A 25,025-nucleotide genomic window follows, 5' to 3' on the forward strand; every position below is an offset into this window, starting at 1 on the left:
GTGTGCGTGCGTGCGTGTATGTGTGCGTGTGCTTGTGTGTCAGAGAGAAAAACAGACAGATAGACACTGCTGAAACAAAAACAATTGAAAACATGATTATTTGGTCATTAAACAATCAAATAAAAAATAACGAAAGTTGGTTATCAAACGCTCGAAAAAAACGAAGGAGTAAATGGAGTTATGGAGGGGGGAGGGGAGGGGTGCATGCGCGATGAGCGACTGCGGTGCCTGCGCCAGCAGTGTCCAATCTTTAAAAAGGGCCGCAGCCAGCTAGTTCCGAGAGAGAGAGAGAGAGAGAGAGAGAGTCTCTCTCTGAATGGCTGAACCTACAAATTAAACAGAACTTTTAGTTTCATGTTTCTCAAAACAAGGCTATACCCATCTACATAAAGAAGCAATATTACAGGGACTTCATCACTTCGTGGGATTTTTATTGAACAAGTAGCCAGTTTTGGATAATGATGATTTGCGTTAATTTTTTTTCATTATTTGAGATGACAGGGATTCGGAGTCGTTGATCAATTACATTGTATATGTCTATATTTAGAGCTTTTAACAAAATCACGTAGCAGTGTCTTATCAGCGGCGATGTAGTGTCAATTGCATTCTACGAGGAAAGTTTTGGTTTGTAAAAGTCGATTATAACGTTTTACCCGATAAGCGTAAAGGAGGCGGGTATTAAAGGAAGAAAGCAAGGAACGAAGAAAAGCTTTGTAGCCTAGCAAGCCATCCTGTGAGGAAACTGAGCGGAGGAGGAGATGTACATATGTGAGTTTAGACTGGGTGTGGGTGTGTGTGCCAACTGTCTTGTCAGCCTCTTTCTTGGTGTGGTTGTTTTGCTGGTCAGCCTCTGTTTGCGTGTGTGTTGTGTTTGCGCGCGCGCCTGCATGCGTTTGTGTATCCATTTCCATTTCATTTTCATCAGCAATGGATGGATGCTCAGTTGACAGACATTAGTCAGAGGCGCATGATGCCCACATCAGCTCGTGGTACAAAACCGGGTGATTCAGTGCGCAAGCGACCCAGTGATGCTGAAGTGTCAGCTCCCTCAGTGCGCTGTCTCTTTCCACACACACTCTGTAAAACACCAGTAGCAGCTGTGCCGCTGATGGTCCTCGCGTTTCAGAGTGTCTTTTTATTTTTTATCCCTCAAACTCTCTCTTTCTCTCTCTCTCTCCTGATTTACTCTCTATGCCCTATTCAACCCCCATCCAGTCTGGGTAACTCTCTTTCTGATAGAGGAAGGCTTTGCATTGGCACAGAAAACCAAAGGTGGGTGTGATCTCATTTGTATGGCAGAAATGTGTTCTATTTAGGGTGAATGTTTGTTCTAATTCACTGAACAAAAATATAAATACAACATGTAAAGTGTTGGTCCCTTGTTTCATGAGCTGAAATAAAATATCCCAGAAATGTTCCATGTGCACAAAAATCTTATTTCTCACAAATTTTGGGCATGTGGTGGTTCATTTCTTTACTATCAAATGAGGAGAGACAAACTTATCACACAAGTCAGAGTTATACTTAAACTAAATCTTTAATAGTGAGAGCTTTGCAATAGCAATGGCTTGTCGATGAATCACCGTTTCTAATGATCCGTTGAGAGCGGCAACACAAAGGCTACTGAGATCTTTCATAGGAAAGATACACCCCTTTCAACCTACATGACGAACAGATGTATAGAATGGGTCACAAGGTTACGATTTGTATGAAAGATACCTATAATACATAGCAGACAGTATCTGCTGTGTCAACAGTTGTCATTGTATAGAGACCAGTGTCTGGCCCCCCAACTCCATACTGGAGCCATGTCTCCCTGGTACCATAAAGAACAAAAACATAAACTCATGCTCTGGAATGCTCTTTAGGTTTTATCACCCAAAGACATCGTAAATCTTCTCTGTCAGTGTTATCTCCCAGAGGCCCATCCTCAGTAGAACACACACACACAAAAGCTATATGAATACTCTATTCTGTCGAATAAAACAACCATTTGATGCAACAGAAGTATTATAACATAATCTTGCAATTTCTCTCACAGGCACAAATGTGTTTACATCCCTGTTAGTGAGCATTTTTTTATCTGCCAACATAATCCATCCACCTGACAGGTGTGGCATATCAAGAAGCTGATTAAACAGCATGATCATTATACAGGTGCACCTTGTGCTAGGGACAATGAAAGGCCACTCTGAAATGTGCAGTTATGTCACATAACACAATTCCACAGATGTCTCAAGTTTTGAGGGAGCGTGCAATTAGTCTGCTGACTACAGGAATGTCCACCTGAGCTGTTGCAAATAATGTAATGTTCATTTCTTTGACATAACGTCGTTTTAGAGATTTTGGCAGTACGTCCAACCAGCCTCACAACCGCAGACCACGTGTATAGCGGTGTGTGGACGAGCGGTTTGTTGATGTCAACGTTGTGAACAGAGTGCCCCATGGTTGCGGTGGGGTTATGGTATGGGTAGGCATAAGCTACGAACAACGAACACAATTGCTTTTTATCAATGGCAATTTGAATGCACAAAAATACCATGACGAGACCGCGAGGCCTATTTTTTTAAAGCTATCTGTGGCCAATAAATACATATCTGTATCCCCATTCATGTGGAATTCATAGATTAGGACCTAATGAATTTATTTAAATTGACTGATTTCGTATATGAACTGTAACTCAGTAAATTCTTTGAAATTGTTGCATGTTGCGTTTATATTTTTGTTCAGTATATTTTATATCTGTCACATTTTATAAATGTCACAGAAACTCAGTTGTGATCGGTTGAGTATGTGATGTCTTTCAAGGAATACATACGTTAATTCATGTGTGTTAATTTCAAGTTTGGAAATCAAACTAAGACAGTGCTTTTGGAGTCATCCCCATTATATAGAAGTACCCCATTATATAGAAGTACCCTCATAATCAAGCTGTTTCTACACCTGAATAATATCGGTGACATCACTGTACTAATAAATACTTCCTGGTGTGTGGTGTGTGATTGTTTTTTCCATGGCATCCATAGACTCTCAGAATGTGGGTAAGATTTCCCAGAATGCCCGGCAGTGTGGCACCTGGATCAGAAACATCAACGGGGGGCAGTTCAGCTCTCCAAACTACCCTAAAATCTACCCTCCCAACAAGGAGTGCCTCTACATACTGGAAGGTAACACACACACGCATACACACGCACGTGCACGCACGCACATACACACACACACACACACACACACACACACACACACACACACACACACACACACACACACACACACACACACACACACACACACACACACACACACACACACACACACACACACACACACACATGGATTAAAACTCTTACATATTTTGACACAGATCGCCTTTTTACCTTGGCCAAATAGTGACACCTACTCTCCTTCCCCTCCCAGCCCTGCCCCGTCAGAGGATTGAGCTTCTGTTTGATGACATCTTTTACATTGAGCCATCCTTTGAGTGTCGTTTTGACCACATCGAGGTGAGAGATGGTCCGTTCAGTTTCTCTCCTCTGATCAACCGCTTCTGTGGCTCCTCCAGCCCAGGCCTGGTGCTCTCCAGCGGACGGTTCATCTGGATCCGCTTCTCTAGTGATGAGGAGCTGGAGGGACTGGGCTTCAGGGTCCAGTACACCTTTACCGCAGGTAATTTACCTAAGCCACAGCTAATGAACCACAACACACACTTTACACAGGTAATACACTTCTATACTTATCTTTACCGCAAGTAATTTACCTGAACCACAGATAATGAACCACAACACATCTTTTACACAGGTAATACACTTCTACAGGTAATACACTTCTATACTTACCTTTACCACAAGTAATTTACCTGAACCACAGCTAATGAACCACAACACACCTTTTACACAGGTAATACACTTCTATACTTACCTTTACCGCAGGTAATTTACCTGAACCACAGCTAATGAACCACAACACACCTTTTACACAGGCAATACACTTCTATACTTACCTTTACCGCAGGTAATTTACCTGAAATACAGCTAATGAACCCCAACACACACTTTCACTGCAGGGAGTGGCTAACTCAATCCAACATAACACATCTAGTCATCAGGGTCCAGTACATCATTTACCTCAACCACAGTTAGCACTTTACTGTAGGTAACACATCTTAGGAGCAAACATTGACCTCAGCTTTTTTATTATGTTCAGACCCAGAGTTTCACCTCCACGTGGGAGGAATATTAAATCCCATTCCAGGTAATTCCTCAACACTTTAACCACTTCTTCAACTAGATAACAATAATACAACACTTTATTTAACTTGATTTAACAAGATCATATGTGTTTCTTCATCCCACCCTATCACCTCTCTTTCTCCCTGTCTTTCCCTCTCTCTCCTCCCCCCTCCCCCCTATCGTTCAGACTGTCAGTTTGAGCTAAGTGGAGCTGATGGTATGATCCGGTCCGGTCAGGTGGAGGAGGAGGACAAAGTCAAACCTGACCAGGCGGTCGACTGTATCTGGACCATACGAGCTCCGCCCAACTTCAAGGTCTATTACACCTCAATGACATGTCTCAACTCTAAATATCTATATCTATATCTATATCTAACAATCTATATCTAAATATCTATATCTCCCCTCTTTAACAACTCCCTCCCCTCCCTCCATCCATCTGTTTCTCTCTCCCTTTTTTCTTGGTCAGATCTACCTGCGGTTTCTGGAGTATCAGCTGGAGAATTCGAACGAGTGTAAGAAGAACTTTGTGGCTGTGTACGACGGCAGCAGTGCCATAGAGGACCTCAAGGTAGGAGTTGGAATGAGAACTCCTTCACTGACTCACTCGCTCCATCACTACTATGCAGTAATACATATCATTCCCACATTGTACACATTCATAATAAAACTAGAGGAGAGTTAGCACTAATCAACATGAACTATTTATCGGAATAAAGCTGGTGCAGTGATACATGTGATAGTGAGTTTATTGTTGTCATACTTTTAGTTTGTCATATCATCGTGTTTTATCGTTTTAATGAATTGTTTATTTACTGTGACATCACGGTCGCTGCAGGCCAAGTTCTGCAGTACCGTGGCCACTGACGTAATGCTTGACAACGGGGTGGGCGTGGTCAGGATGTGGGCCGACGAAGGCAGCAGACTCAGCCGCTTTCGGATGCTCTTCACGTCTTTCGCAGACCGTGAGTCCATCACGTTCTTTCTGTCTTTCTCTTCACTCCTTTCTTCACCTGTTTGGCCTACCATGAGTCCATCACGCTCTTTCTGTCTTTCTCTTCACTCCTTTCTTCACCTGTTTGGCCTACCATGAGTCCATCACGTTCTTTCTGTCTTTCTCTTCACTCCTTTCTTCACCTGTTTGGCCTACCATGAGTCCATCACGTTCTTTCTGTCTTTCTCTTCACTCCTTTCTTCACCTGTTTGGCCTACCATGAGTCCATCACGTTCTTTCTGTCTTTCTCTTCACTCCTTTCTTCACCTGTTTGGCCTACCATGAGTCCATCACGTTCTTTCTGTCTTTTCTCTTCACGCTCTTTCTGTCTTTCTCTTCACCCCTTTCTTCACCTGTTTGGCCTACCATGAGTCCATCATGTTCTTTCTGTCTTTCTCTTCACTCCTTTCTTCACCTGTTTGGCCTACCATGAGTCCATCACGCTCTTTCTGTCTTTCTCTTCACCCCTTTCTTCACCTGTTTGGCCTACCATGAGTCCATCACCCACTCACTTTACCTCTCTATCACTCTTTCTACCTCTCCCTCACAGGCTCACTTGTTCCCTGAATCTGTCTTACGCTTCCCCTTTCCCTCTTTCATCTCATCCTTATCTGCTGTGTCTCTCTCACTTTACCTCTTTGTACCTCTCCTGTATTTCTATTGCTCATACTTATTTTTGTTTAAATCACTTTTGTGATTTGTTTGCAAGTATGTGGTACATTTTCACAACTCTTAAGCACAAAAATCAAAACAGATCATCGAAATGGCTGATGTTTCAAAACTCTAAGGACATTTTCAACTGACTGAGTACAACAAAAAGATTCACAAAGTCACTTGTTCACTGCACCAAATCACTCTTTCTATGTAGATACATATTCAATCTAAGTATCTGCTTTTCAAAATTCAATATTCACTTTTGATATAATTATCTTGTAATTTGTTAACAATACAATTAATTATCACTTTATCAAACTACTCAAAACGGGTAACTACTGAGCCAAAATGATGTAGTGCCTAGTTAACGTATATAGTTTGATAACTGCTGAACACTGTCAAATTCTATATTTCTACCTCATAAATGTATCAATTTGACATCAATTTATGTTTGAAGGTTAAACCAAATTATATATGGATGTGACTCAGGTGTATCAATGAAATTCAGATACTGAGTGGAATATATTGTTATACTACAACCCAGGTATTTCAGCAGTGCATTTTATACTACACTATAATTACAAATGGTAACACATAGTGACTTTTTCCACTATGTGTTACCATTTGTAATTATAGTGTAGTATAAAATGAACTGCTGAAATACCTGGGTTGGATAACAATATATTCCACTCATTATCTGAATTTCATTGATACACTGTAAGCTGAGAAACAGGTGATACTGTATTAGTTGACAAGTCATGTAGAAAAGGTGATCTTGTACAATGTTCCATTGAGTAGAAATCAGTGGAGGCTGCTGAAGAGAGGGCAGCCCCAAATAATGGCTGGAATATAGTGTAATGGTATGGAGTAAATGGAATGATATAAAAACCCATGAGAACCAAAATAAATGTGACACCATTCCATTTACTCCGTTCTGGACATTATTATGAGCCATCCTCCCCTCAGCAGCCTCCACTGGCAGAAAGGGCTTACAAACCGTGTTTTTACCGTAGCCGTCATTGTGAAATAAGAATTTGTTCTTAACTGACTTGCCTAGTTAAATAAAGGTTAAATAAAAATACAAAATATAAAATATAAAGTAGCCAACTGTTTAACAACACCCCTATTTCTGATGATTTGTCCTATGTACTATATGTACTGTATGGTGCATGTCAAATTATAACCAATACTATATGGAATATATTTACCATCTACTACATGGTTCCCTTCAGCACTACAAAAATGACAGTTTTGCAATGTGTATCTTGTATTTTTTGCTATTGGCTTTAATGGTAGTTAAAATAACTAAATGGTGAGCCTATCATTATCTGATGTATTGGTGACTGAATGAATTGTTCTCATGGTATTTCACAGAAAACATTTGCATGAATCACTGATGAATGATTTTGCATGAATGACTCAGTGTTGAAAGATGTGTGAAACCCCAACTAATGCCCAATCAAACTTTCTGAACATGCAATAGGGGGCATTACAAATTCACCACATACTTGTGAAAATAGCACCAAAGCGAGTATAAAAAACTGTAACATAATTGTATCCTCTTGTAGCTGAGACTTCACATAGCTGTTTCAGATTTGTTTTTCTCTTATGCTATAGGTTTACATACACTATATATACAAGAGTATGTGGACACCCCTTCAAATGAGTGGATTCGACTATTTCAGCCACACCCATTGCTGACATTTGTATAAAATCGAGCACAAAGCCATGCAATCTCCATAGACAAACATTGGCAGTAAAATGGCCTTTCTGGAGAGCTCAGGGACTTTCAATGTGGCACCGTCATAGGATGCCACCTTTCCAACAAGTCAGTTCGTAAAATGTATGCCCTGCTAGACCTGCCCCGGTCGAGTGTTATTGTGAAGTGAAAATGTCTAGAAGCAACAACTGCTCAGCCACGAAGTGGTAGACCACACAAGCTCACAGAACGGGACTTCTTGGTGCTGAAGCACGTAGTGCATAAAAATTGCCTGTCCTCGGTTGCAACACTCACTACCGAGTTCCAAACCGCCGTTGGAAGCAACGTCGGCACAAGAACTGTTCATTAAGAGTTTCATGAAATGGGTTTCCGTGGCCAAGCAGCCACACACAAGCCTAAGATCATCTGCTATGCCAAGCATTGTCTGGAGTGGTGTAACTCTTGCCCCCATTGGACTCTGGAGCAGTGGAAACACGTTCTGGAGTGATGAATCACACTCAACCATCTGGGTTTGGCGGATGGCAGGAGAACAGGAGAACTATACCTGTCCCAATCCATAGTGCCAACTGTAAAGTTTGGTGGAGGAGGAATAATGGTCTGGGGCTGTTTTTCATGGTCCGGGCTAGGCACCTTAGTTCCAGTTCCTTTGTGGCAACAGCTTGGGGAAAGCCCTTTCCTGTTTCAGCATGACAGACAATGCCCCTGTGCACAAAGCGAGGTCCATGCTGAAATGGTTTGTCGAGATCAGTGTGGAAGAACTTGAATGCCCATGATTTTGGAATTAGATGTTCGACAAGCAGGTGTCCACATACTTTTGTTCATGCAGTGTAGCATAACTGTGCTTATTCATCATATCGAATAAATAAAAAATGATTTGTGTGTGTGTGCTGTGTGCGTGTGTGTGTGTGTGTGTGTGTGTGTTGCAGCCCCGTGTTCAGGTGACATGTTTTTCTGTCACAGTAGCATGTGCATCAACAACTCTCTGGTGTGTAACGGGGTGCAGAACTGTGTCTTTCCCTGGGACGAGAGCAACTGTAAAGGTGAGACACATGTTATGTTATACTGTGTTATATTTTCATAATATCGTCTTCATATTTCACATCAAGAGGAAAAACACATTTTTGTTGGACGATTCCCAGAATCAGTAGGGAATGAGCAGGAAATCCAGAATCCTCCCACCAGGTTTTCTAAGAACTTTGCAAAAGTTACCGGAATTTTGGAACCCTAAGTCTCTCGTTCTCTGTCTCTCTGTAGAGAAGAAGCCAAAAGGTATATTCCATCACATTACTAAGACCCATGGGACAATTATAGGTGTGTCTACAGGACTCGTCCTCCTCCTCCTCGTCATCTCCATACTGGTGCAGGTCAAACAGCCACGCAAGAAGGTGTGTAGCAACCAAATGTTGACAAATATTACAAATGATGTTTGACAGTCAATCGTCTGTGTGTGAATGAACAAAATTCGTAAAATGAAGCACTTTACTATTCTTCGAGTGGCATGGGTCTGGGTCGTCGAGAGAAATAAGGCGTCTATCCCGCTTGTGGGATCCTATCCCTTGTATGTTAACAGGTGGTGGCGCGGAAGAGTGCCCTTTTCAATCGAGCGGACTTCAAGGAAGTGTTTGAACCTCCGCACTACGAACTCTTCTCACTCAGAGAGAAGGTGGGTTTAACATCAAGACTTAATGATATATACCAAACCAAAATATAAAACGCAACATGCAAAAATGTCAACAATTTTTCTGAGTTACAGTTCATATAAAGAAATCAGACAATTTAAATAAATTACATCTATGGATTTCATGACTGGGCAGGGGTGCAGCCACGGGTGGGCCTGCAAGGGCACTGGCCCACCCACTGGGGAGCCAGGCTCTGCCAATAAGAATTTGTTTTTCCCCACAAAAGGGCTTTAATTAAAGAATTACTCCTCCTCAAAAGCTCTGGTGGACATTCCTGCAGTCGGCATACCAATTTCAATGATCATGCTGTTTAATCAGCTTCTTGACAGATTATATTGGCAAAGGAGAAATGCTCACTAATAGGAAGTTAAACAAATGTGTGCACAAAATTTGAGAGAAATAAGCTTTTTGTACTTTTGGAACATTTCTTGGATTTTTTATTTCAGCTACATGTTGGGTTTATATTTTTGTTCAGTGTAGTTTATTATGCTACTGATGTTTTAATCTTGTATTTTACTTTGCTTTACTTCACTTAGTTTATAAAGTAGTGATGATGATGATGACGGTGGTAAGGAGGATGATGACGATGATCACTGTATGAAGATGGTTATCATTATCTTTGTCATCCTAAGGAGTTGTCTACGGACATAGACCTACCAGAAGAACTCCAGTCTCTCAACGCTCTGAGACGTTCCTCCAGCACTTCCCGCTGCATCCATGAGCACCACTGTGGCTCCCAGGCCTCCGCCAACCCCAGCCGACGTGCTTCCTCTGTGGGCATAGGATCCATGGAGCTTCCTCCCTTCCGGTGCGAGTTCACCCAGGGTCAGCCAGGCTCCCTACCCTCTCTGAGAGGCGTCAACAGCAGCCTGAGGAAGAAGAGCTGGCCTAGTATGAAACAGGTAGGACTGGTGGGAGGCGAGGGCCTGGTGGACCGGGTAAGGGGGAGGGAGGATAGGGTGATGGAAGAGGAGGAAGAAGAGGAGGTGGAAGGAGGGAAGTGTGATGTGTATGTACGCAGAGGGATGAGCATGAGATCCATCTGTGAGATGTCTCAGCAGAGATCGATGTCCATGGACTTCTGAGAGAGAATGAGGAAAGGAGGAAGGGGACAGAAAGGAGGATGTGGTGGAGGAAGGAGAGAACATTTGTGATAGAAAAACAATCAGTATCGCTTGACACATTTACTATGAAGGAAAATAGATTGGGGCCCAACCCCTAACCTAGACACTCTCTCTGGTATCTCTGAAACTCCGACTATCCTGTTGCACTGGATCTACGAGTTAAAGGCATCATCTGTAACTTCGATCACCGTTAAAAAGTGCACCCTGACACTTTTCTGAAGGTGACAATCTGGTATGCAAACCACAAGTATGACAACCAAAAACGAAGAGGAACAGGAACACACTGATGTTATGTTTTAAGTTAATTATGTTTGTATTTCATGTTTTTGCCACAGGGAAAAGAGAATTTATGGAGTGTGTCCTTAAAGTGGGCCTCCTTTAACAAATACTGTTCCAAGGCCGGAGACAGGCCATATAGTGTAAAGTTCTTATTTATTTCATGACATACCTCACTGTGTATTTTTTCCCTAAAGCTTTTTTCTCTCCATTTGTTGATTTTGTATTAATAGTTTTAGAGAGGATAGTTGATGGAGAATTGTGTTACGGTTAGCACTGGATGATAATGATGAAGGATGCCTTGTATCATTGTGTTGTTGTTTTGTTTTGATTGATTTGCTTTTGTTATTGAATCTATTAAAGAATGTGTCTCTTGGTGACTGGGGTGAGTTGGTGACTGAACCATGTGGCTGTGGTAGATGAGGATCAGAGTGAGTTGGCCATGGTTTCGGTTGAACACTCCAACACCCACCCCTCTCTCTGCTGAGACAGCATGGTTTTATGAGGCTTCCTGTAATGGTCTGTCACACCACTACGCAGGCAAGAAAGCCCCTCTTGAAACCCTGACTAATACAACCAAGCAATATACAACCAATAAACAACCAAATGTACAAACAATATACATACTGTATACAGAGAGCGCCAAAAGTATTGGGACAGTGACACATTTTTTGTTGTTTGGGCTCTGTACTCCAGCACTTTGGATTTGAAATGGTACAATGACTGCAAGGTTAAAGTGCAGACTGTCCGTTTTAATTTGAGGGTATTTTCATCAATATCGGGTGAACCGTTTAGAAATTACAGCACTTTTTGAACATAGGACCCACATTTTAGTGGACCAAAAGTATTGGGACAAATTCACTTATATGTGTATTAAAGTAATCAAAAGTTGAGTATTTGGTCCCATATTCCTAGCAGCTCTACAAACTTGTTGGATGCATTTGCTGTTTGTCTTGGTTGTGTTTCAGATATTTTTGTGCCCAACAGAAATTAACGGTAAATAATGTATTGTATCATGTTGGAGTCACTTTTATTGTAAATAAGAATAGAATATGTTTCTAAACACTTCAACATTAATGTAGATGCTACCATGATTACGGATAATACTTAATTAATCGTGAATAATGATGTTACAGATGCACAAATATCATACCCCCAAGACATGCTAACCCTATTACAATAATAGGGGATGTTTGCATTTGGGGGGGGTATAATTTTTGTGTCTGTAACTTTCTCACATCATTATTCACGATTCATTCAGATTAGCCGTAATCATCGTAGCATGCACATGAACGTAAAAGTGTTTAGAAATATATTCTGTTCTTATAGTGATTGTATCATTTCAAATCCAAAGTGCTGGAGTACAGAGCCAAAATAACAAAAAACGTGTCACTGTCCCAATACTTTTGGAGCTCACTGTAGCTTGTCAGAACCACCCTATCGGCAGTGGTTGGTTGGCTGAGATTACTTCTCCAATCATGTGGGGGAGTTTTAGAATAGATGGTCAGTATTTAGGATATTGATGTAGATACCATTTACTTCCATTTTTAACCTCCCCCAATTGAATGCATGAAATATACAAGCAAAAATGTATTTACATTCGAGTTATTTAGTTATGCAGAGCTACAATAAGAGCATTACCTACCTCAACTAAGTTTGGTAAGACAATGATATATGACTACTAAGGACTGATATAAGCCTGGGAATAAAACACAGGTCCTCCCATCTAAGTTACAGCATATTAAGACACATTAACCAGAAAATAATTCACTTCCAGCAGGACTGTGAACTATCTCTCTCTGTCGCAAGCACGCACGCACGCACGCACGCACGCACGCACGCACGCACGCACGCACGCACGCACACACACACACACACACACACACACACACACACACACACACACACACACACACACACACACTTGTACCTGCATGGTATGAGGACAATGAGATATGTCATTACTGATGGTATGTGACCCATTTGAGTCAGACTTGGTTTGGAAAACAGAGTAGATGAAGGTTTAACAAATGTGAAGCCTTGGGTCTGGCGGCTCACATCCAACTTATTCTCCATGAAAGAGGATGGCTTTGTCATTACGTGTTGATTACTGCTCTATGTAGGTCACTCATATTGTATTAATGCTCTAACATTTGCTATGTTTGATCTTTCGTTCCATAGATATGGTATGAAAGAATGACCCATAGTGTTTTATTGCCAGGGCATTTTATTTCTTTATCTTATGACATATAGTTCAATGAAAGTAGGCTAATTGCACTGGTCAACTTTGGGCTGCTACATCATTCATTGAGTGATTTCTTTAATGTGCAAAAATAATAATTTGGGACTAAAGTCTTTAGAAATATCTAAATTGTGTTTTATTTTTTATTACATTTATTTAACCTTTATTTTAGCAGAGAGTCCCATTGAGACCAAGGTCTCTTTTTCAAGGGAGCCCTGCATGAACACAATTGATACAGTGTACAAAATTCAAGCATACAATGTAATAAAAACATACAATATGACAAGCAAACACATTTTTTTTTTAGCAATTTAAGAAGCAAACACATTCCTCAACAATGAGTTTCTCCATTAACAAAAAATACAATTAACTTCTACTGGCTTAATCTATTGATGTAATTAATAATTAAAATAGTATAACTCACTTTATTTAAAAAGCATACACAGTATTCACTAATGACCTGATTCACAGATAACATAATCACTTGCAACTAGAACTTTGGCATAGATGATCCATGTCAACGCCAGAAAAGTTAAGCACGCAACTGTGCACTGATCTCAAATCAGAGTACAGCCTGCTGAAAAGTGAAAAGGCACAGGACCTAACTATGGCTTTTTGGCTTTTTGTCTCTGTCGGTGCTGTAGGAATTCACTCTTTTCACCTCTGTCTCAGCACCTGTGGGCCAGAGACACACACAGGAAGTACAAACACATACAGGAAGTACAGATGTTAAAACATTCATAGATTTCAGTTTCAGACACAGCATGAAATAACAGTATTGGAGATTAGTTATTTGAAACAGGAGGAAGAGGGGTTATTTGATTAAGTAAAGCTCAATTCAAAGTTCACAGCTGCAATAGTCCACTGGCCTATTATAACATACAACATATAGCAAGTCTCATATCTCCAAAAGCGTGAACATACAGTGGGGAGAACAAGCATTTGATACACTGCCGATTTTGCAGGTCTTCCCTACTTACAAAGCATGATAAAAATGACAGACCTCTACATGCTTTGTAAGTAGGAAAACTTTCAAAATCGTCAGTGTATCAAATGCTTGTTCTCCCCACTGTAAGTCATAGTGGCTATTGCAACTTTACTATATACACTATATTTACAAAAGTATACGGACACCCCTTCAAATTAGTGGATTCGACTATTTCAGCAACACCTATTACTGACAGGTGTATAAAATCGAGCACATAGCCATGCAATCTCCATAGACAAACACTGCCAGTACAATGGCCTTACTGAAGAGCTCAGTCATTTTCAACGTAGCATAGTCAGTTCGTCAAATTTCTGCCCTGCTAGGGCTGCCCTGATCAACTGTAAGTGCTGTTATTGTGAAGTGGAAACATCTAGGAGCAACAACGGCTCAGCCGCGAGATGGTAGGCCACACAAGTTCACAGAACAGGACCGCTGAGTGCTGAAGCAGACTACTGCACGCAGCGCATAAAAATTGTCTGCCACGCTTGCAACACTCACTACCAAGTTCCAAACTGCCTCTGGAAGCAATGTCAGCACAAGAACTGTTCATCAGGAGCTTCATGAAATGGGTTTCCATGGCCGTGCAGCCACACACAAGCCTAAGATCCCAACGTGCAATGCCAAGCATCGGCTGGGGTGGTGTAAAGCTCACCGCCATTGGACTCTAGAGTAGTGGAAATGTGTTCTCTGGAGTGATGAATCACGCTTCACCATCGAGCAATCCGACAGACGAAATAGTGGAGGTCAAGTCACTGTTTGTGAAAATAAAATAATGATGAGACTTACCAATCAACTTGTAGATAAATTGTCTCGACTCCATAGCTCTAAAGTTAGTGAGAGAGAGCAGAATTGAAATAGCTATCTAAGAAATCTAAAGTACAGCTCAATTGTTACATGGATTACTTTTAGCAGTAAATAAACAGAGAAGAGGTGGACAATTGGCATTTAAACATTGAGGTGAAAATAGAGAAAAGAAGAATGTCAACACAATAAAATAGTTTTTATCGCTGTCGAGATGTTATCAGGAAAAGCTACGACTCTCTCCCAGAGCGTCCGGGTCTTTCTGTCTTGGGCTCCAATGTGTATGACTGTTGACTTTATGATATGTTATCAATAACGCAAATTAATCTCCATTTCCATACATTTGGTCTCCATGCAAAAATGTTTTGTTGGATTTCCATGGAGAATATACTTCAATATTGTATAATAACTGTAAAGAATGCTATTTTATTTTATAGAAAGTTCAAACAATACATTATGTGTTTAATGTCTGGGTTAAGTGCTTCGCTGGTGCAGGGCAGATCTCAGGTTTTTCTTAGTTCATTGACCAGTCTAATGGCTACAGCAAAAAACATTTCCTCCTGTTACTCTTACAATGGGGGCAGCAGAGGAGCCTTCCAAATGGCAGGAGTTCAGATGCGGGATTGAGGATTTGGGTTCCATCACCCAAGATGGCATAATATGGGCCTTCCTAAGAGTTTTCTGTCAGGCTTGCTTGACCTTGGAGCTGAGGTTCACAATACTTTGAATGTCAATATTCAACCAATGATCTTAGCGCTATAAGGGATTTGGGAAACAAAATGTGTCCTTAGAAAGTGTACCTTGCCATGTCAAATAAAATGACAACACTGACCTTCTGACTTCAGCGAGTGTGTACCAAGGTAAAGTAGATAAACACAAAGACCTACTATGAAACTTTCCATTTTCCACAGACTGAGTCTGTATATCTCTTTGTGTAGGTAACCTAGTAGTCAAATTATGTGTTATATAACACCTTGTCCTGATCAACCACTAAAACGTCATATAGTACCTGCCCTGGGTCTCTCTGGCTAACCATTAACAGTGGTTTAGTGTCAATATAGAGTGACCTCTCGACCTGAACCACTGTTGTGTCTGCAGGGAGGTGTTTATATTAGGAGGGATAGGGTGGGGCAGAGTGATTGAGGAGAGAGGTTGTGAGGGAAGGGGTGTATGTGGTACTTATGATAATGGGGTGGGGGGGGGTAGGCTTGGCCCTTAAGACCCTCACAAACTTCTACAGATGCACCATTGAGAGCATCCTGTCGGGCTGTATCACCGCCTGGTACGACAATTGCACCGTCCGCAACCGCAGAGCTTTTCAGAGGGTGGTGCGGTCAGCACCCGGTGTCACAGGAAGGCCAAGAAGATCATCAAGGACCTCAGCCACCCGAGCCATGGACCCATGAGGGGGTTAGGACAGGTCCATCAAAGCTGGGACCGAGAGACTGAAAAACAGCTTCTATCTCAATGCCATCAGACGATTAAATAGTCACCACTAGCCGGCCTCTGCCCAGTACCCTGCCCTGAACTGAGTCGCAGTTTCTAGCCAGCTCCCGGCTGGAGTGTTGTAAAGCTCGCCACAATTGGACTTCTCTGGTGTGATAAATCATGCTTCACCATCGGGCAGTCCGACAAACAAATCTGGGTTTGGAGGATGCCAGGAGAATGTTATCTGCCCCAATGCATAGTGCAAACTATACATTTTGGTGGAGGAGGGATAATGGTATTGGGCTGTTTTTCACAGTTAGGGCTAGGCACCTTAGTTCCAGTGAAAGGAAATCTTAATGCTACAGTATACAATGACATTCTAGACAATTCTGTGCTTCCAACTTTGTGGCAACAGTTTGTGAAAGGCCCTTTCCTGTTTCAGCATGACAATGCTCCCTTGCATAAAGTGAGGTCCATACAGACATGGTGTGTCGAGATCGGTGTGGAAGAACTTGACTGGCCTACACAGAGCCCTGACCTCAACCCCATCGTACACCTTTGGGATGAATTGGAATGCCGACTGCGAGTAATAGGGAACCGCCCAACATCTTCACCTCACTAATGGTCTTCTGGCTGAATCGAAGCAAGGTGCGTGACCTTAATCTTTTAAACTTTCATGTCTCTCATCACACACTTTCACATGTATAGTCAGTCACACACTGACTAGGCCTGACACAGCACAAAATCCTATCTCATATAGGTCACCACTTGACTCAGCACTCCGATGTCTGAAGTCATTATGATACAAGGTCACCATAGGACTAAACCATTTTTTCCTTAGCTTACCATAAAAGAGATGAGGAGAATATCACTAGAATGGGACTGGGTAAGAATGCATTTATTGTACAAATAAAACATCATAACAACATGTTAGGAAAAGTTCTCCTGGGATTTTACTGACCACAAAAGAAGGTATACTTGCCAAAATATAATAAAGTACTGGTCAACAAATAAATGCAAAATGACTCACATTCGTATTTTTTAAAACTTTTATACACATGTCAAACAGTATTCCTCTCTGCCTTGCAGAGCACAGAAGAAACATCAGCCCACAGATAGAAGCAGGAGATTGAACTTCACTCAACTTTCTAGAGTTTTCCCTGTTAGTTAACACTATCAACGTTTCCCTTTACTGTGGCAATTGTGACAAATTGAGTTATTAGCCCAGTTATAGATAATGTGCAGTCAGCAATAGGAGAGTGATTCCTTCCTACAAGAGCACAACATGTCAACATTTCTAGAAATCTCTGAAAAGCTCGTCAAATAAAGAGCTTTTTTGTCTTAAAGGGGCAGTGTTGTAATTTGAGACAGGCATGAATAAGCGTAGTAGCCAATAGAGGGTAGCACAATTTGTCTGATTCTCTGTAATAATGGTATAAGAATAATAATGCATTTGAGTTGGTTTCTTGAATTAAACAACACAACAACATTTTCAGTCACCTTGTCTGAAGGACAAGTGGATAAACAGGTTAATGTCAAGCCCTGCATGGTTTTTTTCAAAAGTCTCACGGAATGTAGGCCTACGCTGAGAACCACACATTGGCTGCTACTGTAGGCTGAATGATAGAACAGCTATTTCCATGCATTATGGGATGCATTTTCTCCATTGTTTTTCATGGTAGGCCACTCTGGTAGGCCTACATTATGATCAAATAGCAACAGTAGCCTACTTGGCCACTGTTAAAACTGTAACTTAAAGCGAGTACAGCCTCAGTGTTCACAGTAAATGCATGCTGGAAGATGGACAGAATTTTCACAACATTCAAGTTTGCGCTCAGCAGACCTGAAATGTGCTAAATTCCCCCCCAAAATCAAGGGATCATTGATGTCAAATGATAGAATAAAAAAACATACCCCTGGTCTTTCTTCAGTTTGTTCAGGGTGATACTATATTTACATTGACATGTTTGTCATTTATTAGACGTTCTTATCCAGAGTCACTTACAACCTGATACAAAAGCCTGTGAATGTGTACAAATGATAACTTGCTATGCTTGCTAGTTACATTGTTTGCTATGTTGTAGACAATTCCTACCGTAGTAACTCTAGCTATCTATTGGAATTTGGGAAAGGGATCCCCCAACCCTTAAGGAAGTGCTTTGTAAACCATATTAATCAATTAATTAATCAAATGAGAATCATTGTCATATCCTGTTGACTTCTATTATTCTCCGGCCCACCTGGCTCTACAACTCATCATAATAATCACCTTATCAACCCTTCTTACAGAAAGGACACCGTACTAAAAAAGGAATATGAAAGCATTGAAGATTCTTTTCAGAATAAATAACAGTAAAATAAGTACATCGTAAACTCCATTGTCTTGGCTCCAGAGGAATGAAGTTATCCCTAGAAACGGATCTAAGGCCAGTGTTGAATCTCTTTCCTTAGTGGTGAAGGTTAGTACTTGAGCAGGGAAAACTCTTTCTAGATCTGGGCCAGAGGGAGAATTCCACCAGCAGCATCTCTCGAGTCGGGGTTAAGTGCTAGAGGTCAGGCTTCAAGGGCGCCCCCAAAAATGGTGGATAGATGAGATGTCCCACTCAGGCCGTTTACCATTGACCAAAAATGGTCAGTTCCTTTCTGCTTAAGGGGGTGGCTCTCCCATAGCACCATTGCATTAGTAGCTGGGTTTGGTCTGTTTAGTTTATTGACTGTATATGAACCAGAAAAAACTAACTAGTGGAATGTCTCGCTTCCTCTTCCGTCACTCTGGCGGCCCCCTCAGTGATTCATCGAAGAAGGACAGGGGGGCGTCTTGGCTGAGCAGGGGCATCCTCTCTCCAAGCACAGCGTCTCTGAAGTTTGGTCGTCTCCAGGCGTAGACTACACTGTTCAGACAGCCCTGCAGCGACACCGTCACCGCCTGCAACGACACCAAGATGGAGTATAGTGGGTACCCAACCAAAAAAAATCTGTGTTTATTTTCACACAATTTTTTGCCTAAATCCAATGACACGTTGATGTTTTTTTGTGTATTTCACATTGAATTCACGTTAGTTGACAACTCAACCAAATCAATGTCAGTTCAATGTCTAGTTTTGATTTACATCTGTGCCCAGTGGGTAAGGATAAAGCATTATGGGTGCTTATCTAGTGTCATTATTAATCTGACATAGTTAAAGAACGCTCTCTAGGTAGGGGAAAGGGAAATTAATTCTGGGTGATGGCATCTTGTTAGGGCTATGTATGTCTGCAGTCAGCAGTGAGATAGTTGTATAGAAATACTGACCTGTATAACATAGAGGGGGAAGAGCTTCTCTTTAGGTATGTCTGGCATCACAGACAGGACAACCAGAAGAAGAGCTGGGGAGAGAAAAAAAATAGGAGGTTGGAGATACACGCAGACAATGTGTGTGTGTATCAGAGGAGGCTGGTGGAAGGAGCTATCGGAGGACAGGCTCATTGTAATGGCTGGAATGGAGTAAAACACACTTTTCCATGTGTTATATTTGTTTGGTACACTTCCATTGATTCCGTTCCAGTCATTACAATGAGCCCGTCCTCTTATAGCTCCTCCCACCAGCCTCCTATGATGTGTGTGTGTGTGTGTGTGTGTGTGTGTGTGTGTGTGTGTGTGTGTGTGTGTGTGTGTGTGTGTGTGTGTGTGTGTGTGTGTGTGTGTGTGTGTGTGTGTGTGTGTGTGTGTGTGTGTGTGTGTGTGTGTGTGTGTGTGTGTGTGTGTGTGTTGGGATGACTTCGTGTACCTGGCGTCCAGCAGAAGATGATAACCACAATCATGTAGCGAACAGTGGAGAACACACCCCTCAGTCTTTTCCTTGAACGTGCATCTCCCTCCACAGGAAATAGTCCCTCATCGTACCTGCGATACAAGCTGTCCACCTTGTAGTAAACCACCTGCACAGGTACAGTACATCATCACTCATCATTTTCATGATCATCCTTCTTCATTACATTGGTTGTAAACTACTTAAACTACTGTAAATTAACCCATGTTGATATGGTAACTGTATTGTGTGTTGTATGCTAGACTAGTGAAGATGTCTGGTACTTACTGTGCAGCACACCAACACTAGTATCACACTGAAGAAGAGGAAGCCTCGCATGAACATGTCATGGATCTGTTCCTAAAAAACAAAACAAGGTCTCATTCAATATGCTCTCTAGTCCCTTCATAAACACACAGATACAACCCAGGTGTGGAACCAGGTATTTACTCACAATATCTGAGCAGTGGTCACTCCAGACATGCAAGAAGAGGATACAGCTAGGAGGAAACACAATCACAGAGAGACGTGAGATAAGGAATCCATTTCATTCATTCGATTTGTTTCGCAAGAGTATCTACATTTTCTCTCATTCGTGTCATAAGACAAATCTTGACAAAGACACACACACCTGGTGCAGTATGTGCTAACTTCACTGTTGTTTGCTGTCCCGTGTCCGGCTGGTACCAAGTCCACTGTGGTCAGGACTAAAGACATTGTGTACGCAAAGTACATCACCAACGGCGTAAACCTGTTGGGGCATCGCACACACAAACAGTTAGGGACATATGCTGCTTTTAAGACACTACGCAGATCAGTTTGGTTAAATCCAGGAATGTTTTTAGTTGGAAATTAAATAGTGACTCACCACACAAGTGTATTTACAGGCAAAACCACCACCCTTCGTCTACACTGGGACTGGGGGGAGAGAGAGATATTTGATTTTAGAATGAATCAAACAAAGTTGAGGTGTGTGTGTGTGCCCTTGGTGGAGGGTTGGGACCTCACCTCTTCCTCTCTTGGTCTCTCCCTCCATCTCTCGACAGCTTGCTTTGACTCCCAGGCATACACTATCACCAGCAGAAACGACACACAGTAAAATGTCTGGAACAGAGAACACACACACCATACACACATAAACACACCCACACAGAGTTAAATGTATAGACAGAAAACACACAGTAAAGTGTTGAGAACAGGAAGCGCACTCTGTCTCTATAAACGACAGAGCATAATGTCATGCTCCATGACATAACACAGGTTAGAACAGTTCCTCCACCCCAGATGTACTGCTTCTTCACACTCTGTCTCTATAAACGACAGAGCATAATGTCATGCTCCATGACATAACACAGGTTATGTTCTGTCTGTCCTGCACATTCATCTGCTGGTATGTGAATGTGAAGTCTAAACAAACATGAACTAAAATGCTTTTAAAGTTGGATCACTCGCGCTGAAGCACTCAAAGACAGACTATGTACAGTATCTATGCCTTACCTATACCATTCTAGTCTTTGTATGAACCACATTTCAAGTAATTCATAGATCTGTAGTGCGTCTCAAAGCTGTAGAGTGTTTTTTAAGGAGACCACGTACAAAATTGAACTCGATTGTATCTACAGAACGTTCATTCTAAGTTGAGGATTGTTATCGTGCACTATCCCTGCAAATAAGAACCACAGTAGGCTGGCTCACCAGTGACAGAGGCAGTAGGTGTTTACAGATTAACACACTGTCGGTGAAGCTGTCGGTCTCATTCATTGCGTTGGTGAACATCAAGGTGGCTGCTGCCAACAGATCAGCTACAGCCAGCTGGACCAGGGGATTCACCTAGAGAGACACAGGCGTGTGTTAGCAAAACTAAGAGAAAATGACAGCAACATTGTACATCAACGGCCACAGAATATAGCCTGTCTAATGTGCTTGAGGTAAGTGGGAATAGACTTGATATCATTCATAGCCGTGGTGTTACAGCGTCTGTAAGACCGTGTCAAGGGTCACATTGGTCCCATCACCAACATTTCTGACAGTGCTCTGGATGGGTTATTGTATGTTTAGACTCCATGGACACTCAGTAAATAGTTTGTACTGGTACTGTTCGTTCCCTGTTCTATAGTTCAGCTATTATTGTCCCTTTGTCCAGCCAGCCTTTGTGACCCTACTAGAATATTCTTCTGACTTTAGCTGGAGTTGATAGAGCACACAGTCCTATAGTTCTGCCTCAATGAGGGAGTATAGACACAGGCAGACAGAGAGGGAGTAGCCTGGGCCACGTTCAGCTGGCCACAACGTTTCAGGAAACATAATGATTGTGTTTTGTAGAAAAAACATTTAGAGTAAGGAATCATGTCAGCTCTATTCATGACTATTCTACCTGCAATGTTCAGGTAGTTACATCCTGAGTGAACCTGGTAGACAGATATTTAGCCAAGACACCGCCTTGGAAATCATTTTTACAATAACTAAGTTGCATTATCACACTCACACACACACACACACAGGTACACATAAGCACACACACACAAGCATGAACACACACAAATGCACGCACACGCACACACACACACACACACACACACACACACACACACACACACACACACACACACACACACACACACACACACACACACACACACACACACACACACACACACACACACATTCTCTTCTCATCCACCCACCTGTTCTTGTAAGTGCCTCCTCCTTGCGATGGAAACCACCAGCACTGAAAAACTCCCAATCAAGCTGTACGCAGAAAGTAAAATACCTCAATACTGATTGTATAAAATTATAGCACTATTACATAACATTCAATCATTTCATTCAGCATGTTCAAAGGTTGTGATGGACACACACACACACACACACACACACACACACACACACACACACACACACACACACACACACACACACACACACACACACACACACACACACACACACACACACACACACACACACACACACACACACACATTTGTTTTACTATCATTGTGGGGACCAAACAATTGATTCCCAACCCTTAACCCTAACCCTTAACCTTAACCCCTAATCCAAATTTTAACCCTAAACATCAACCTTACGCCTAAAATAGCCTTTTTACTTGCGGGGACCAGCAAAATGTCCGCACTTGTCAGAATTGTCCTTGTTTTGCTATCCATGTGAGGACTTCTGGGCCCCACAAGGATAGTAAAACCAAACGCACACACACACACACACACACACACACACACACACACACACACACACACACACCACACACACACACACACACACACACACACACACACACACACACACACACACACACACACACACACACTGTGGAGGGGGCTTGGTTGAGGTTATTTAGTAAAAAGGGGGAGCTGTCCAGCCGAGTAGGTGCTGAAATGGGAGGCTAACAACTCAAAAATCACCCACTCATCTCAATTCCTCTGCAATCAGATATAGGCTACATACATTCAAATATAAGAAGTCAAGAAAAAGAACAAGGTAGCCTCAAAAATTACGTGTATAAAACTTGACCCAAAATAAACGTAACAAATCAAGCGGTTCTTTGCAGCCAAGCAACAAACTCCTCATCTGCTATGCAGGCTTAAATTGCACTATGGTAGTGGTGTAACGAGCTATGGTTAGACATAGAAACATAGTGCTTTATATTTTTCTATGGGCCCAGGCTATGACGAGTTAGGATACATTCAGCATTGCAGTATTAACATGCATGTCAGGTTGCTCAACTGGTCTGACTGGCAACACTGAAGAAATATGAATCTGGAAAGATGGGAGGCCAAACGTGTTATTATGACTTGACACGTGAAGTCAACTTCTCAGTGGTGTAGCTTGCCAGTCTGCATTTTCAACAGCAACAAACTAAAATATGTTCTAGACTAACCTACTTTAAATTGGTTTGATTTGAAAACACATAGGTAAAGTTATTTTCACTACACTTAAGAGCAGATTAATGTAGAAACAGCTAGACCTAAATGTCCTCAAATCCTAGCCAACATGAATGCAACACTTTACATCCATGTGTCACAGATAGCATAAGGGTGTTTGAAGTCAGATGTGCTTACCTTAAAGACAGAGATACTAGGTACACAGTCGAGAGACCAGTGATCTAAATAAAGGAAGAACATAAAATCAATTCAATAGTGTATTAAAATAGCCTACTATATAAAACAGACTGAGCCTGGGTTTATAGCACCAATGCAGCTCTGTATGGACCTCTGTACGGATCCACTAGGCCTATAGCTATACCTAAAATGTAAATAGGTTTAGGATACACATCAATTTACTTGCACTAATCAGTAAAAAAATATTTCATACCTGGTCGTTACTTAAAGTTCCATTCGAAGGATCCATAGTGAATGAGCCGCACAATTGCCACCTTGGCAAAGTTATTCAAAGCGCACCCGTCCTTAGCCTGAAATAAAGAACGCGTTATCCATGTGGTCCACAGCACAAAAGATATGATTCTTTCCATAAATCTGAGTGGGTTATTAACAGACGGCCCCGCCCATGGCACAAAGATATCTGCACCTTGGACCTGTCTGTCACGTGTCCACTTACCTGCACAATGAAAAGTCCCACGGCATGGGACAGGTGAAGGAATGTCCCCTCGGGAATGCCGTGCATGGCTTTCTTTTGCCTGTCAATGAACCATGACTCATACAGGTTTGGAGATTTTTAGAAAAGGCCAGAGTGGGAAATGCATCCTTGCATAACCTGGAGAATCCAGAATATGGGGCCATTGAAGTTATTTCTTTATGGGACACACAAATACAGGAGAAAGGAGGAGAAATACTAAAATGCAGTAAAAACATTGTTTACTCTAAATACCCGGTTAACACGTTTCTCTGTGATAGTAGACTGTGATAGTAGACTGTGATACTAGGTTAGCAGCCCTAGGTGTCTGTTACACGCTCTATAACCACTGTGATTATTATTTGACCATGCTGGCCATCTATGAACATTTCAACATCTTGTAGAACAATCCTTAATGGCCATGTATGCTATAATCTCCACCAGCACAGCCAGATAAGAACTGGCCACCCCTCAGAGCCTGGTTCCTCTCGGTTTCTTCCTAGGTTCCAGCC

General features: G+C 41.8%; 2 protein-coding genes across 3 annotated transcripts; one reads left to right on the forward strand and one right to left on the reverse strand.

Annotated features, from left to right (window-relative positions):
* The first annotated feature begins 283 nt into the window (after positions 1 to 283).
* On the forward strand, positions 284 to 13,184 carry neto2b (neuropilin (NRP) and tolloid (TLL)-like 2b). 2 transcript variants are annotated; one of them, XM_035798495.2, is made up of 12 exons: positions 284 to 768; positions 1,216 to 1,272; positions 3,027 to 3,167; positions 3,418 to 3,666; positions 4,204 to 4,251; positions 4,417 to 4,544; positions 4,699 to 4,800; positions 5,068 to 5,194; positions 8,524 to 8,637; positions 8,852 to 8,982; positions 9,168 to 9,260; positions 9,909 to 13,184. In XM_035798495.2, exons 1-12 carry the CDS (start codon positions 759 to 761, stop codon positions 10,359 to 10,361), a joined length of 1,653 nt encoding a protein of 550 aa, XP_035654388.1. In that variant the 5' UTR covers positions 284 to 758; the 3' UTR covers positions 10,362 to 13,184. The 2 variants fall into 2 exon arrangements, with proteins under 2 accessions (XP_035654388.1, XP_035654389.1); XM_035798496.2 differs by lacking the exon at positions 1,216 to 1,272.
* Positions 13,185 to 17,018: 3,834 nt separating this feature from the next.
* On the reverse strand, positions 17,019 to 24,896 carry si:dkey-30c15.2 (uncharacterized protein LOC558938 homolog). Its single transcript, XM_035798506.2, has 13 exons — positions 24,499 to 24,896; positions 24,256 to 24,352; positions 24,003 to 24,046; positions 22,608 to 22,671; positions 21,619 to 21,753; positions 20,932 to 21,027; positions 20,792 to 20,841; positions 20,555 to 20,674; positions 20,378 to 20,423; positions 20,212 to 20,283; positions 19,903 to 20,053; positions 19,428 to 19,501; positions 17,019 to 19,061 (listed from the first exon to the last, which is right to left on the reverse strand). Exons 2-13 carry the CDS (start codon positions 24,289 to 24,291, stop codon positions 18,903 to 18,905), a joined length of 1,047 nt encoding a protein of 348 aa, XP_035654399.2. The 5' UTR covers positions 24,292 to 24,352; positions 24,499 to 24,896; the 3' UTR covers positions 17,019 to 18,902.
* Positions 24,897 to 25,025: the final 129 nt, after the last annotated feature.

Source organism: Oncorhynchus keta, chromosome 22 (assembly GCF_023373465.1).
Source record: "Oncorhynchus keta strain PuntledgeMale-10-30-2019 chromosome 22, Oket_V2, whole genome shotgun sequence".
In the NCBI taxonomy this organism is placed as follows: Eukaryota; Metazoa; Chordata; class Actinopteri; order Salmoniformes; family Salmonidae; genus Oncorhynchus; species Oncorhynchus keta.